The sequence below is a fragment of the Ambystoma mexicanum genome, chromosome 10 (assembly GCF_040938575.1).
Source record: "Ambystoma mexicanum isolate Mex_15411 chromosome 10, UKY_AmexF1_1, whole genome shotgun sequence".
NCBI classification, from domain to species: domain Eukaryota; kingdom Metazoa; phylum Chordata; class Amphibia; order Caudata; family Ambystomatidae; genus Ambystoma; species Ambystoma mexicanum.
In genome coordinates, this window is record NC_090932.1 from 1,537,468,472 (window position 1) to 1,537,483,571 (window position 15,100).

A 15,100-nucleotide genomic window follows, 5' to 3' on the forward strand; every position below is an offset into this window, starting at 1 on the left:
TTATAATTATTTTTAGTGAAAATATGGCAAAGCCAGGGAACTCCGATGAAGTGCTTCCGACCAGAATGGCGGAAAAAAACAATCTGGGGATCCTAGACGCGTGAGGGATCATGGGTACAGGGGACGTCACACTAGGGATAGTATTACTGGCACGCCCTGTGTCGACGCCCATTTTTCGACTTCGAAAAACAAACTGTAATACTCCGCAGCTTCCACTAGATGTCGGCCTATGCACAGCATGTGATCTAAGCAGATTCCACAAGCCTCAGAAACAAATATATACAAGGAGCACACTAGCTCTTGTTAGAAATTACAATCAAATTGATTTGTAATACAGATGAATGGAAAGTATTTCATATAGATTTTATATATGGAAATGAGAATTGTTTTTATAATTATATTCCTTAATAAAAGATTTTATCTAATGAATGTATTTGATATATTTTTCTCTTTTTCTGTAATGTGCTAAAAGGTTTATTTAACCAATAAAATAACACATAAAAAATTAGGTCCAGCAGGTCACATCATTTCATACAAGAAACCCATGCATTCACCCAGTTAACCCAAAACCATACACCTCACAAGCCACTCACAGATGCATATTCTATAGCTCTCTGAAACTTAAAAAAAAACAGCGAAGAGAAGTCAGGTCATATAAAATATTTAATTTATACATATTCTTGGAATGTTGTAAATTCTATATATTGTTTCAAGTTTACAGTAAAAGACTGACAAAGGTTTAAAACATGTAAAAAGACACACAGGTGTACTTAAAGTTATGAAACATTTGGCAGTACAAAAAATCTCATAGAAACAACAAGCAAAAATATACAAAGAGATCGATAGTAGAAAATACAGACAAACCCCAGTAAAGAAAGTACAAGGAGCACACAGCAGAGGAGACAAAGGAACAGTGGAACCATATTTACCAGGTGTGCCTTTCCGTAGAGCATCGCCATTAAGAGTCCATGGACTCATCTTGAAAGACATTTATCAGCCAGTTACGGAGACGATACATTCTTAACGTCGTGTCAAGAGGGTTTACTCAGGCCTTAAAGACCCTCTTGCAGATCATACCTTAGCCAGGCAAGGAGCACAATACATTCTTTACACCATGTCATGAGTGTTTACTCAGGCCCTAAAGAGCCTCTTGCAGATCATGTCTTAGCCGGGTAAGGAGCCCAATACATTCTTTACATCATGTCATGAGTGTATACTCAGGCCCTAAAGAGCCTCTTGCAGATCATGTCTTAGCCAGATAAGGAGCCCAATACATTCTTTACATCATGCCATGAGTGTTTACTCAGGCCCTAAAGAGCCTCTTGCAGGTCATGTCTTAGCCGGGTAAGGAGCCCAATACATTCTTTACATCATGTCATGAGTGTAAACTCGGGCTCTAAAGAGCCTCTTGCAGATCATGTCTTAGCCAGATAAGGAGCCCAATACATTCTTTACATCATGCCATGAGTGTTTTCTTTGGGGCTGAGGCTCACCTTACAGGTAATTTTTCAGTCAGGAAAGGAACAGGTTACATTCTTTGCAACATGTCATGAGTGTATACTTAGGGCCTAAAGCTGATTTTGCAGGTAATTTCTCAGACAGTCCAGGAGACGATACATTCTTTAAATCATGTAATGAGTGTTTACTTTGGGCCTCAGGCTCATCTTGCAGGTAATTTCTCAGCCAGGTAAGGAGACAATATATTCTTTACATCATGTCAAAAGGTGTATACTTAGGCCCTAATGCTCATCTTACAGGTACTTTTTTAGCCAGGTAAGGAGCACGATATATTCTTTACATCATGTGATGATGCGTTACTTAGGGCCTAGAGCGGTGCTAATTCCCGGCACATTATTGCTACTTTATCTAGACATTTCATTTGTGTATCAAAAATACTTAATGTGGAAAAGGTTTAACAAATCAAGCAGCAATATAGACACGGATCCAGACTGGCCCCAAACTATACAGAATCATAGCAACTCTAGGCGAGCACAAGATGGCTGCAATGTCTTTTGTATGTATGTGCAGGGCAAGTGCATAGTGTGCATTCACTGCCAGGGATGTTAGCACTAGGGAAAAGAGACTGACATAAAAGAGCTTTTTCACTGGTTCATCACTGGTACTTCTGCTTCAGTAGAACCCACAAACCTGCAATACAGTGGGTGGGCAGGAATGACTGGATAAAGCCGGTTGCATATCCCAAACCATCTTGTCAAGCATCCCCTGTGTGGGCCGCCTAATGTCCCAATTGTTATCTGCTAGCTATATGGTCAATCCTCTCCCTTTGTGTCCAATGGTTACACACGTATCCACTTTTATAAGGGTTGTACTCAGAAAGGGATACATACGTACACACCACTTTAACTAAAAGCAGAGTCAAGAACACAAACAGCTCTGATTAAGGGGAATTGCGGTCAACAATTATTTGTAGGTCATGATACATACATGAACATCTATCAATCTTCATGGACAGACAGACAACACTGAACGACACAGTACCAAGCCAGAGATCGGTTTACCCTAAACTATAGTCATGCTCTAAAAGAGGCTTAGGTTTTTATTAATTCTTACTAAGTGAAGAATTCAGACATTTGAATCCCATAGTTCCTGCAACCTTTATAACAACCACATCCTGCTTGTTTAATTCGCAAAACGGTGGCAACAATGGAACCCCATACAGGCCAACTGGAACACCCACAGTTTTGACCACAGAGTCTCTGTGATCAGGTATATCCCTCAGTAAAAACGCCAAGAAAGGGGTGCTTGCTACTTTATTGTAAGGTATATGCCGAGCAATGGACTCTGAAAATGGCTTACCACAATTTGTTCATGACGTGAGGCGGCAAGGGGTTTGTTTACATGTATGAGGTCCAAGCCACAATGAATATAACTGGATGCAGAGATTAGCTATCTGCACGTGAGTTACTGCAATAGAAGCCACTTCTGTTGTTAGCTATCATTGGGTCTATCCTAAGGCATCACAATGTACTAACGCCTAGCTCAGAGAATGCCACTAAACATTTTAATTTAATTATGTGAAGCAACCCAGTTTTCCTAACGAAAGGCTGCACAAGGCAAAATGAAAGATTTACTACTCTAAATGACTCATACTTAGTTAAGATTTAAAATGTCTGAACCCCGTAAAAACTATTAACCGTGAACTGTATTTCTCCTAATTAGGGAACACTACATTTGAAAGGATACCAACTCACATTCATTTTAATTCAGGCCCACAATTTCCATTTCCTGGTGAGATGCGGCAGGTGGGCAATTACCATGTCCCCCCTTCATTTTAGTGAAACATTGTTGAGAGATAGAGCCCTGGGAAAGGCTGTTTTGTTACTATTAATAGTCGAAACAAGTTCATACATACATGTCTAACAACTTGAGCTACACATTTGACAAGGTTACAACTTTTAATTCATTTCTCACTGCACTATCTCTGATTTGCACGAGGGAATTTTAATGCCATTAAACAGGCTTCCATCATCCACTAAAACCTTATGTAGAACTTCTGCAGAGACCTCGCTGATCTAATCAATGTCTTAAGTGATGATCTTGAAAAGTGCTATTTTTGATTTTCTGCACACAGCGGACGATGACCTATCCCGGGCCTCACTTTGTAAGGCATTTATGGAATGTTCCAGAACACGTGTATATTCTTCAGCTGTTGGAGTTGGACTACCTCTGGAAGCCGGGGGGATACAACCAGTCAACATGTTTCTAAAGTGTACGCATATCTCATATTTTTCTCAGCAAAACCAGTGTCAAGACTAATTTCAACAACTTCCCAGAGACCGTTGGATATGATGAAGTTGTGAAGAGGGTGAGCCCGAGATATTTGTTCACAAACATTATAGATAAATATAAAAAATATGCATACTGACACTAAAACTACATTGCACTTAAGAGATTCATGTTATGGGCTGCATGAACCCAACTTTCAGTATTTTTTCCTGACAGTGTGTTGCCCACCGGAGATATGGATTAGAGGGCCGTAGAAGTTATGAATTATAACAGATAATGACATTGATGCTTGGTTGAGTTCAGTGTGCGTCATGTCCTGGGATGAAGATGATGTGCTGCCAAGCATCTGAAAATGCAACCTTTGTTGATAGGACTGATAGGAGCACTTTTGGCTCACAGAGCAGATCAACCCAACAGCCTCAGTCTTTACATTTAACACAATAGTCACACCTGTACTTTTTATTGGTTTCTTATACACAGCAGGACACTGGATGACAGTGGAGGCTTAAGGTGTACCATTAGGTGTCGCTGATGGAGTTTCAAACCCTGAGTTTTCACTATCGCTGCCGGAGGTTTCTGGGCTGTTTGCATTCTGAAATTTGGTCAGAAGGGATGTGTTAAAGGAGAGAGAGGGAGTGCTTGTTACACTGGAGTCCATCATGGGAGTACCCCCAGGAGATCTGCAGAGGAAAAAAAAAAGTAATTAATAAATACTGTTTCTAATTATTAATTTATGTACAGATTATGGCAAAAGGGCTGACCACTAGTAACACCAGGGCTCCTTGACAAAGTGTGCATACATTCTCAGAAGAATCTGCCGCCAGCAATTTATACTGCCACAGTGATGGAAGTATACGAAAAGTCGTGCAACTATGTTCCCTGCTGACCCGCCCACCACAAGCACCATTGTCGCCCCCTTGTACGCTCAATACAAACCCCGTACCTGGGTCCCGCCTTTCCTCAAGTCCACCCCCAACAATGTGTAAAGGCTGAAAGAAACTGCATTTTAATCGACTCCTATTAACTTTACTCGTTGTCCCCCACAACATGCAGCTTTACGCACCCTCCCTGTGCTAATCACCCACAATTCACACCTCTTAAGTGACACCTACCCCTGACGCAGAGCACTGAAGTGCAAGTTTCAACTTCTTCTTACACTTTTATTTTCAAAGGAAACCATTACGAATGTTTTCTTTTAAAAATAAAAGTATACGAACAGTCAAACTTAATTTAAAAGAAATAGGAGACTCCCGACCACTTATGCACTGCCAGCAGCATTCACATGTTTATTAGAAAGCGCAAGGCAATGGGATAACGCAAACCAGTCCTTTCAAGCACCCTGTGCCCTGCTCCCTCTACAGCACGTGCACCTCGTTAGTGGTGCATTCAATTTAATGTTAGGTGTCGTGTCCTGGCATCATCAGGGTTAGCCCTGATTCGGCAATGCTGATGCGGCGCATCTCATGTACTGAGAGGCAACGGCACTGAGAGCCCGGTGCATGCGTAGGGAAAGGGAAACACACAAGTTCAGTTTGTGCACTGTATCTGAATAAAGAAGTTCCCGTTCACTCGGACTCCTCGTGATTCTGTCCCGGAGTTAACGGGGAGCAGTGCTCCGCACCGCCTCAGAATGGCAACAATGAAGGCATTCATGGTAGATCCATGACAAAAAAATTATATAAATGTATGTGTGTGTGTATATATTCACTGAAAAAACATTGTTCAAGGGACATTATGGTTAAGTTGCACTAATAAAAACCTATGACATTCAATAAAAAGACTTTGTTAAAGGGACATTATGGTTACAAGTAAAACCAAAAAAACTCAGACATTAGCCAGTTATTGTAAGCTAAGCAACCATAACTCGCGGCACCACCATGCACTGCTAACACCCAGGACATCAAAGATGGGCCCCCCTCTAATTGTGCTCCCTCTTGACAAAACAGCACCACACTTTTCAATACCATTCAGAATCTAGTCTAGAATGAAATTCCAAGATTTCATGCAGTCATTGAGTGGCGCCAACGTTATAAGCCATCAAAAAACTGCTTTTCACCAAGCCTGTAATGCAGAAATAGGCATAGATTCCCCCGAACCTCCCAGGTGTTCACGAACATCACAAGACTGCCCCATAAAGTAGCACTGCCCTCATAGAGAAAGACAATTTCCTTGAGAAAATGGTTTGCATTTGAGCTAATTTGCATACCCACAATGCCTTGCTGTTGTGGCTCAGAACTGGAGGTGAACTCGACTGCTTATACTGTTTTGTAAGGCCATGTTGGTTTTAAAATGAACTTTCATTGTGACGATGTGCGATTAAAAATTAAAGCCATTTTTGCACGTTAAACAGACCGAGTGCTCTAACATTTTTGTTCCATACTTGCGATACTGGTTTGAAATTTGCAGTGGACAAGTTGTCTGAATATATATATTTTAAACAACTGGCAGGAGATATACAAAGAATATCAGGAGATCCTTATCTGCGAGTACAACGAAGTGTGGCAATACACCTGGGGTTGCAAATGAAGAGCCATCTTGACAAATGGAGAACAGATTAGGTGTTATATCCTCACAGACGGTGCCCACCATGTCCGACAATAAAACCACTAATGCACAACTGTCAAGTGCATCTTTGAGAACTATTTGGAGGCCTACAATGAGAATTCTTCAGACAAGTTAGCCTGGCGACTTCTGATCAACATAGAGGATGAAGTGGAAGATTTAATTCCCATTCTGCCTCCTGATCTGATTGACTCCTAGAAGGGACTGAAGGAAGCCTTAAGTGTGTATTTTGATCCTCAACAGAATATTGATCATGAAAGAAATACTTTTAATACAGCTTCTCAGTCGCAAGCTGAGTCCATGGAGTCATTCGTATGGAGGCTATGCAAACTGGTGGCCCACAGTGACTTCCACAACTTCAAGAACGAGGAGGCCTTTCGACTACACATCAGTGGGGGATGCCATTCATCACTTTTTCGGAAGACCCCTCCCCTTGCAAGCATTCTTATGATGGCCAGTACAGAAGCAAGGGCTGAAGCACAAGCTGCGCCGATAGAAACTGGAAAAGAATCCCAAGGCGAACTGCTCTATTAAATCTCACATTCACTCAAGAACAGTACGGGAGCAGTGTTCCGATGAGAAGAAATTCATCAAGAGGCAAGTGCTACCCTTTCCACATGAAGACAATGTGAAATGTCCTGCATTAGGAGAAAAGTGTAGCAGTTGTGACAGAGAAAACCACCCCGCAAATGTCTGCAACTCCATACCCATGAGGTGGGAGGTGAATGCGTAGCATCCTGCGCTTATGAAACTTTATATGAACGCCAAAAGGGAACTAGTGAGCCATGTTCGACGGGTCATCCTCCGTTGCCCCCCCTCTTGTTCATGGTGAGAGTGAACACTATGCCTACATGATGTCTGATCTGGTAAACTCTCAGGAAAGTGACGTTGACGTGTGCATAGGAGACCATGCGGCCAAGTTTGTCATAGAGACAGGTGCAGCGTTGTTCAACAATATATGTTGAGACATATATTGTTGAACTGAGAGTGTTTCAATGAGCTGCGAAGGGCCCGGTGATAAACCATGGCAAATTCAGAACCATCCTTCGCCACAAAGATAGAAAGTTACCATCAGAAGTTCATGTCCTTCAAGGGGAGGTCCCAGTAAGCGATCTTCTAGGGCGAACAACCGTGATAGCCATGAACATCGCGGCTGTGATGTAGAACATGCAACCTTCACATCCAATTGAACACCAAGGAATGCACCTGGATGACATGATAAATCGGCACAATGGGACATGAGTCTGCTCGAAACTGGACCTCAACAAGGGGTATCACCAGATTGAACTGGACGTGCAATCATGGCACATAACCTACTTCTCCATGCACTTGGGTCTGTTTAGTTACAAGCATCTAAACTTTGACATCTCCTTGGCTGCCGAAATCTTTCAAGAAAGAATTTACATGGTAATCAGACACATTGGGAACTGTTTCAGTTACAGCAACGACATTTTAATATTTGGGCCCACACTGGAACATGATCAGGCGCTTTTGCAAGTGCGCACTGCACTGGTGGCGGAAGATTTGACACTCAATGCAGAGAAGCGTGCCTTTCACAAGTCTCATCTGAAATTCTTTGGACACATTCTCTCACAAAGTCATGAGACCCAACCCAGGAAAAGTAGAAGTCATCTCGCAAATCTAAGCTAACAAGGACATTAGCGATGTCTGGTAGTTTTTTGAGGGGGGGGTGGCTAGCTACTGTAGCAGGTACATGAAGGACTTTGCTACCATGAGCGTTCTGCAACGGGACCGTGTCAAGCAAGTTATGGCACTTCAATGTTCCTCCTTGTATGAAGATGTCTTCCAACAATTCAAACAGGACATTGCCTATGTGGATCACATGCCATACTTTGATCCGGATCTACGGTGTGAGGGGACTTTGAATGGCAGTCCTGTTGGCCTGGGGGCCATACTTGCGTGAGAGACTGGGGAGGGAATCTCAGAGAGCAGTGACTGCCTATGTATGCAAGAGCTTATCAGACATCGAACAACAGTACTCTCAACTAGAGAAGGAATGGCTTGCTGTAGTCTGGGCCTGTGAACTCTTTCACATGTTCTTGTTTGGGAAATGGTTCAGAATAGTAACTGACCACAAGGCGCTCATAACCATTTATGGAAATCCCCAGTGCAAAATGCTGCCTCGCATAAAGCGATGGGGCCTTCGCTTCGAGGTATAGGATTTCAAAATTCTTCACAAGTCGCGAAAAGAATACAATCCAGCCGACTTCATATCCATATATCCCTTACCTGACCCAGCACAGGGTCAGTCCATCAGGGTCAGTACATCAGGGAGGAGTATGTCAATTTTATCACCCAGACTTTGCTGTCTGGACCTGTGTCTAACTCCCTCATTAGTGAATTTACTCACAGGATTAAACCATGTTCAAGGTACAAGAGCTAATATAGCATCCAGGCGGCGGGGCTCTGTGACACCGCAGGGTCACCAAGTGAGCAAAATATCAGTGGCAGACCTGTGTGCCTTCAAGCAAGTACAAGATGAACTATCCGTCTCCGCTGATGGGCTCGTCATGAGGGGCACTCGCCTGGTTATTCCTTTCAGCCTTAGACAACAAATAGTTGATCTTGCTTATGAGGGACATCAAGGGATGGTTGCAACCAAGCGCCCGAGACTCTATGGAGCAAGGTCGCAGTCAACTGCTTTGGGCCTCTCAAAGATGGAAAGTACTTGTTGGTAGACATGATGCAGGTCATATCGCCCCCACAATGGCGACTGCAGTAATTCCTGATCTGGATGACATCATCTCAGCATGGGAAGTCCCAGAAGTCCTCAAGCCAGATAACAGGACTTCCTTTAGTGGCATAGAATTTGTCAGCTTCCTGTGCTAGATAGGTGCTCAGAGGAAAATAACTCCCATGTGGCCACAGGCCAATGGAATGGTCGAGAGGTTCACAATCTCAAGAAGATGATGCAACAAAATGAGCAAAGCACCATGTCCCTCAATTAAGCGCTGTGCAACATGCTGGAAAATTACAGGAACTTGCCTCACAGAATAAGCTGATGCGTGGAAGAAAACAAAGGACAAGGTTAACACAAATACCGATCATGAAAGAACTGCATTGAGAAGTAGTGACAGCTAACCATTATAGGAAAGAGGGCATATGAGGATCAGAAAAGACATACCGCCTGGTCTTCCATACATGGGGGCGGGGGGTGGAGGATCAGGTGCTGGTTGGCCCCTGATAAGTGAGGAAGCCAGAGTCTATGTTTCACCTGGTGCCCATGACAGTATCCCATATCAACGGGCCCATGCTGACCACGAGATTTCCAGATCAGGTGATTACTTGCAATGTTTCTCACTTTAAGAAATATATTGTGAAGAGCCCCTGGAGGACGTCAAGAGACTTTTAAAGAATTGTGCAGAAGACTGCAACAGTATAGCCTTCAAGGAAGTCCTTCTCCTGGTCATACTGGTAAATCAGACCCTGTTCATACTGGTAAATCAGGCCCTATTGCAAAAGACTGCTGTTAACCCAGCCTAAGAATGAATTCTTATACCAGAAGAAGAGAGTAGTTCTCCCGGGATCTTTGTTGATTTTATTTATTGAGTATTTGTAAGGCGCCTATAAAACAAAATGGTGTTTCCAGGCGCCACGAGGCAAAGTGGGGAGGGAGCAAGGGGGTAAATAACAATGGCAACGTAAAAACAAATATACAATTGAAATTTTAGTGCTGAAGAGATACTGTCCCTGGGCTTGAGGCCAAGGATAAGTCTTGCAGCCCTGTTCTGTATTAGCTGAAGGGAGCATAGGGAGCAAAGGGGGGATATTGAGGAAGTAGTCCAACCTAGAGAGGTCCAGGTTGCAACTGGGAAGGGGGGTTAGTGAGAAAGGAGGTCAGCCAGTCCAGTGCCTGGTCGGTGATGCCAAGGGTATCGCGGAGCTGTTTTATGAGGGTAGAATGGTTGAGCGTGTCAAAGGCAGAGGAGAAATTGAGGTGAATGAGAACGGCAGGAGAGTTAGAGTCAAGATTTGCAGGTGTTCAGGAGAGAGGTTTCCATGCCTCTGGATGTCCAGAATCCGTCATGGAGACAACCCACAAGTTCAGTATGGAGGATCAATTGGGAAAGGACCAACTTCTCCAAGAGTTTGCCCAGGAAGGGGGGTGGTGGAAATAGGGCGATAGTCGGGCAGGAGGGGTCAGCAGACGGCCTTTTTAGGGGAGGGTGCACAAGGGAGTGCTTGAGGGATAGAGGGAAAGAGCTGGAGGCGACAGGGTGGTTACACAGGTCAACAAGAGCTGGGGGAGAGAGGAGATGTTGTCTTTAATAGTTCTAGATAAGCAGGGGAGCACCTGTTTGGATGAGACCTTCATAGAGCGGACAACTTTAGAGACCTCATCAGGTGCTATGGGCAGGAGGGAGGAGTGTGAGGTGGGTGGTGAAGGGAGGGGGGTGAAGGGATGGAGGGGAGTGGGAGTGGAGATGCAGGTGGTAGAGAGTGAGGAAAGGATTTTTTTGGATGTGAAATGGGATGCCAACGCTGTGCAGAGCGCCTGGGAAGGAAGGAGAGAGGTGGAGACTGCAGTTGGATTGGCCAGTTCCTTGCAGATTTTGAAAAGTTCAGCCGTGTTAGTGGCTCCAGAGATGCAGGTTTGGATGTGGACCCTCTTCTTTAAGCGGATAGAAAAATGATAATGCCTTCGGAGCAGGCGACAGGCCAGTTAATCAGAGGATGCACCCGAGGTCTAACACTTCCGTTCAGAACTCTGCAGTTATGTTTCAGAGGCTAGATCAGAGTCAAACCAGCCACTGAACATGGAGGCAGGCTTCAGGCAGATCCTCATGATAGGGGCAAGGACGTCAACGGTGTTAGAGATGGAGAGGTGAAGGTTAGCGAGGACCGAGTCAGAACCAGGGGTTGGAGGGGGGATGAAAGTGGAGGCAAAAGCAGCTACTGACACCCGCTTCATCAGTCGAATGACCGTGAAGTAGGCTGGCAGTGCGGGAAGCGGCTCAGACAGAGGGCCCCCGAGTGGGATGAGAAGAGAGTGTGATCGGACCAGGAGAGGGGGTGGTGACCACGTTAGTGACAGGGATGTCTCCAGACATGAAGGCATTCAGAGTTTGTCCGGCTGGGTGGGTCGGACCGGAATGAAGAATAGTAGTAGACGGAGTCACAGAGATCACGGAACTATAAAGTAGCTGATTCAGGAGAGTCGAGGTGGAGGTTAAAGGAGGAGGAGTTTGGAGGTCAAGAGGGAGGCGGTGAGGTCGGCCCAATCGGACAGGCAGAAAGAGATAGGGCCAGGGGGCCTGTAGATGGTAGAGATTATTGAAGTTTTTTTTTATTTTTTACTAGTGGCAGGGATGAACAAGTTACTTACCCCTGGTAATGTTCTTTCAACTGGATGTTCTTCCCACATATTCCTCATCTTTGATATTCGATATCCAGCTTTAGCTGCCTTCGGAAAAAGAAATTCGGCAGAGGGCGCTGTGCGTCGATGGCATCGACTCGATGTCCCTCGAGGGCCTCAGTCTCGAGGATGATGTCGTTGAAGGCATATATAGCACGTGCAGCACCCATCAGTTTTGTTTTTTCTTACAGTAGAAATACCTGCATAACCACAGGAATGGCAGTACTCCACCTTGAAGGAGCAAAAGCTGTAATAGCATGGGAAATTGTATGTGGAGTAGGTTGGTAGGGCGATGAGGAATATGTGGGTGGAACATCCAGTCGAAAGAACGTTACCAGGATTAAGTAACTTGTTCTTCGAATGGATTGTGTCCTTCCACGTATTCCTCATCTTTGACAGACTCCCAAAGCAGCGTTGGATTTGGTGGAGCCATTAAGAATTTCAGTTTCTTATAGGTTTTCATGAAACAAATGCAGGACTGCTTTTGCAATGCTCCCATCCTGACCGAGAGAAGACTCTAGGCAGTAATGTTTTGTAAACATGTGAATCGTAGACCATGTTGCTGCCTCAAAAATACTTTTTATCGGTACACCCCTTTGCAGGGCTGTAAAGGTAGCCATGCCCCTGGTGGGATGGGCTCTTAACCCTTCATGAGGATCCTTGCCTGCCACTCTGTAACACTCCGAAATAGCCAGACTGATCCACCTGGATAAGGTCTGTTTCGTAACAGCCTGACCCCGTTTTTGGCCTGTATATCCAATGAAAAGTTTCAAAAAAAGGTAGCAGGCGCTCCGCTCCAGAAGGAGCATGGCATGATAACCGGTTCTGAGATGAGAGTTTGCAGCACACGCCTTTTGCTCACTGTACCTTTCACAGATGGGAAATATCCATTTGTATATCAGTCTTTGTCCTGCCCACATGGGCAGTCCAGCACCGAAATGCTGAAAAGTTGATCATCGATGCGAGGTTTAGATGCAAGTGCCGGCAACTCACTCACTCACTCTACGGGCTGAAGTTAGGGCTACCAAGAGAATGGTTTGAAAGGTTAACAACCTTAAAGGACATGAGTGTAAAGGTTCAAAGGGTGCACACATAAGAAATGTGAATACCAGATTAAGGTCACAAGTTGGAACCTGGAAAGGAGATTGGGGGCAACACATTGGCAAGCCCCTTTAGAAATTGTGTCACAAGTGGAATTTTGAAATATGAACATTCCTCTGACAAGCACTTAAAGATGGACAGCGCCGCCAAATAGCCTTTAATAGTAGCAATCTGGAGCCTCAGATAGGCTAAAGATAGTAGAAGGGATAAAACATCCGGTGTTTTACACAAAAAAGGATCTACATTCTGGTCTTTGCACCAGTTGCAGAATTTGATCCAATGGCAATGGTACAAAGACTTTGTTGCTGGCCTTCTGGCCAAAATCAAAATATGCATTACGTAATCCGGGAGTTCCCACTCCTTATATCTCAGTCTCTCAGAAACCATGCGTGAAGGCAGAGTGTCTTGACCTCTGGATGGAGAACCCGGCCCTCCTCTCGTGAGACTGTCCTCTCTTTGTGGAAGACGCATTGGAGGACAGATGGACATGTCAAGAAGGCCCGGGTACCACGTCCTCCTGGCCCAATCCGGGGCAATTAGGATCATGTGTTTCCCAAACTTTCTCAACCTCCTGATCACGTGAGGAATGACAGAGACTGGAGGAAACACGTGCAGGAGTGGAAATTCACAGTCCACCACGAATGCATCTCCTAGAGCTCTTCTTGGGGGAAATTCCCTGGAGCAGTACAGTTGGCACTTCCAGTTGACAGCTGTCACAAACAGATCCACTTGAGGGGTTCTCCAAATGGTGAAGATCTCTTGAAGGACTTCCTGAGCTAGTTCCCACCTGTGGGAGACTGCTCTGCCTGCTCGGAGCGTCCACCGCTGTGTTCTCCTCTCCAGCTAGGTGAAGTGCTGATAGGGAGATTCCTTCTTGAATGCCCAGTACCAGAGCCTCATTGCCTCTCTGCACAGTGGTAGTGACCCTACAGCACCTCTCTTGTTGAGGTAGTACATGGCCACTGTGTTGTCCATCATTATCAGGACATTCTTGCCCTGCACAGAGGGCAGGAAGGCCTTCAGCGCTAGTCTGATTACCCTCAACTCCAAAAGATATGTAGTTTGGACTCAGATGGAGACCAACGACCACTGACTGTCAGATCGTTGGTGTGGGCTTCCCACTCTGTGAGTGAGGCATCTGTCACAACTGTTATCTCCGGCCATGGTTGCCAAAAAGGTTCTCCCTACAGAATGTTGTCCTTGCAGGCCCACAACAGAAGATCCTGTGCAACCCTGCTTGGAACCTCAAGTAGGTCCGACATCTTTCCTGAGAACTGGAACCATTGAGTTCCGAGAGCCCATTGAAGGGATCTCATTCTCAGGCAGGCCTCTGACACCAGAAAAATGCAGGATGCCATGAGGCCGAGCAACGCCAGAAAAATCGAAGACCGGGAGACGTTGGGCACTCTGAAATTTGGTGACCATCTGTAGAATGTTTTGAGCCCTCACCTCAGGTGGAAAGCTCTTTCCCAAGGATGTATCCAGTACAGCTCTGATGAACTGGAGCTTTTGAGAAGGTGATATATGGGACTTCTTGTAATTGAGGGAGAAGCCCAGTCTGTGAAGAGAGTGGCAGGTGACGTTGACGTGATCCAGGACTTGTACGGGAGAACGTGCCCTGATCAGTCAATCTTCCAGGTAGGGGTTGACGTAAATCCCTCCTCTTTTGAGATTCGCTGCCATCACCGCCATCAGTTTGGTGAAAACCCTCAGGGCAGAGGTTAGCCCGAATGGCAGAACTCTTAATTGATCATGAGAATCGCCACTGCGAACCTCGGGTATTTTCTGTGCTTGAGAATGGATGGGCACATGAAAATAAGCATCCTGAAGGTACAATTACACCATCTACCGCTGGTGTTGGAGGGTCTGAAGGATCTGAGAAAGAGTGACCATCTTGAACTTGTCCTTCCTGAGAAACTTGTTCAAGTATCTCAAGTCCAAGATGGAACTCAGTCCTCCGTCCTTCTTGGGTATTAGAAAATAAGGGGAATACCATCCCTTTTTCCTCTCCGCTCCAGGCACCGATTGTATAGCGCCTTTCTCCAGCAGGGTTAAAATTTCCTGCACAAGGAGTGGATCTGGAATCCTCAAAGAGAGGCTCCCCAGGGGATTCCTCTGAAGTCTCTGCATGAAAGAAAGGCAGCAACCCTGGGCTATGTTTTCCAATGCCCAAGCATCCGAAATAATGACTCGCTGTTCTTCTAGATGCTGAGACAGTATGCCCCCCGCTGGTGAGTTGTGACAAGACCTCAGAGAGGTTTTGAGGCGACTGATGCAGTGGCAGATGGTAACAATGCCCCTGCTTGAGCTGCC

The 15,100-nt window shown here is 45.1% G+C and overlaps 1 protein-coding gene across 2 annotated transcripts in view; it reads right to left on the minus strand.

Moving 5' to 3' along the window:
* Positions 1-645: 645 nt before the first annotated feature.
* Positions 646-15,100, minus strand: part of LOC138492526 (uncharacterized) — a 625,416-nt gene continuing 610,961 nt past the window's right edge. For both annotated transcript variants that reach the window (XM_069619746.1, XM_069619747.1), the window contains one exon: positions 646-4,427. In XM_069619746.1, coding sequence (XP_069475847.1) covers positions 4,253-4,427 — 175 coding nt within the window. In that variant the 3' untranslated portion in view covers positions 646-4,252. The remainder of the gene's footprint in view (positions 4,428-15,100) is intronic.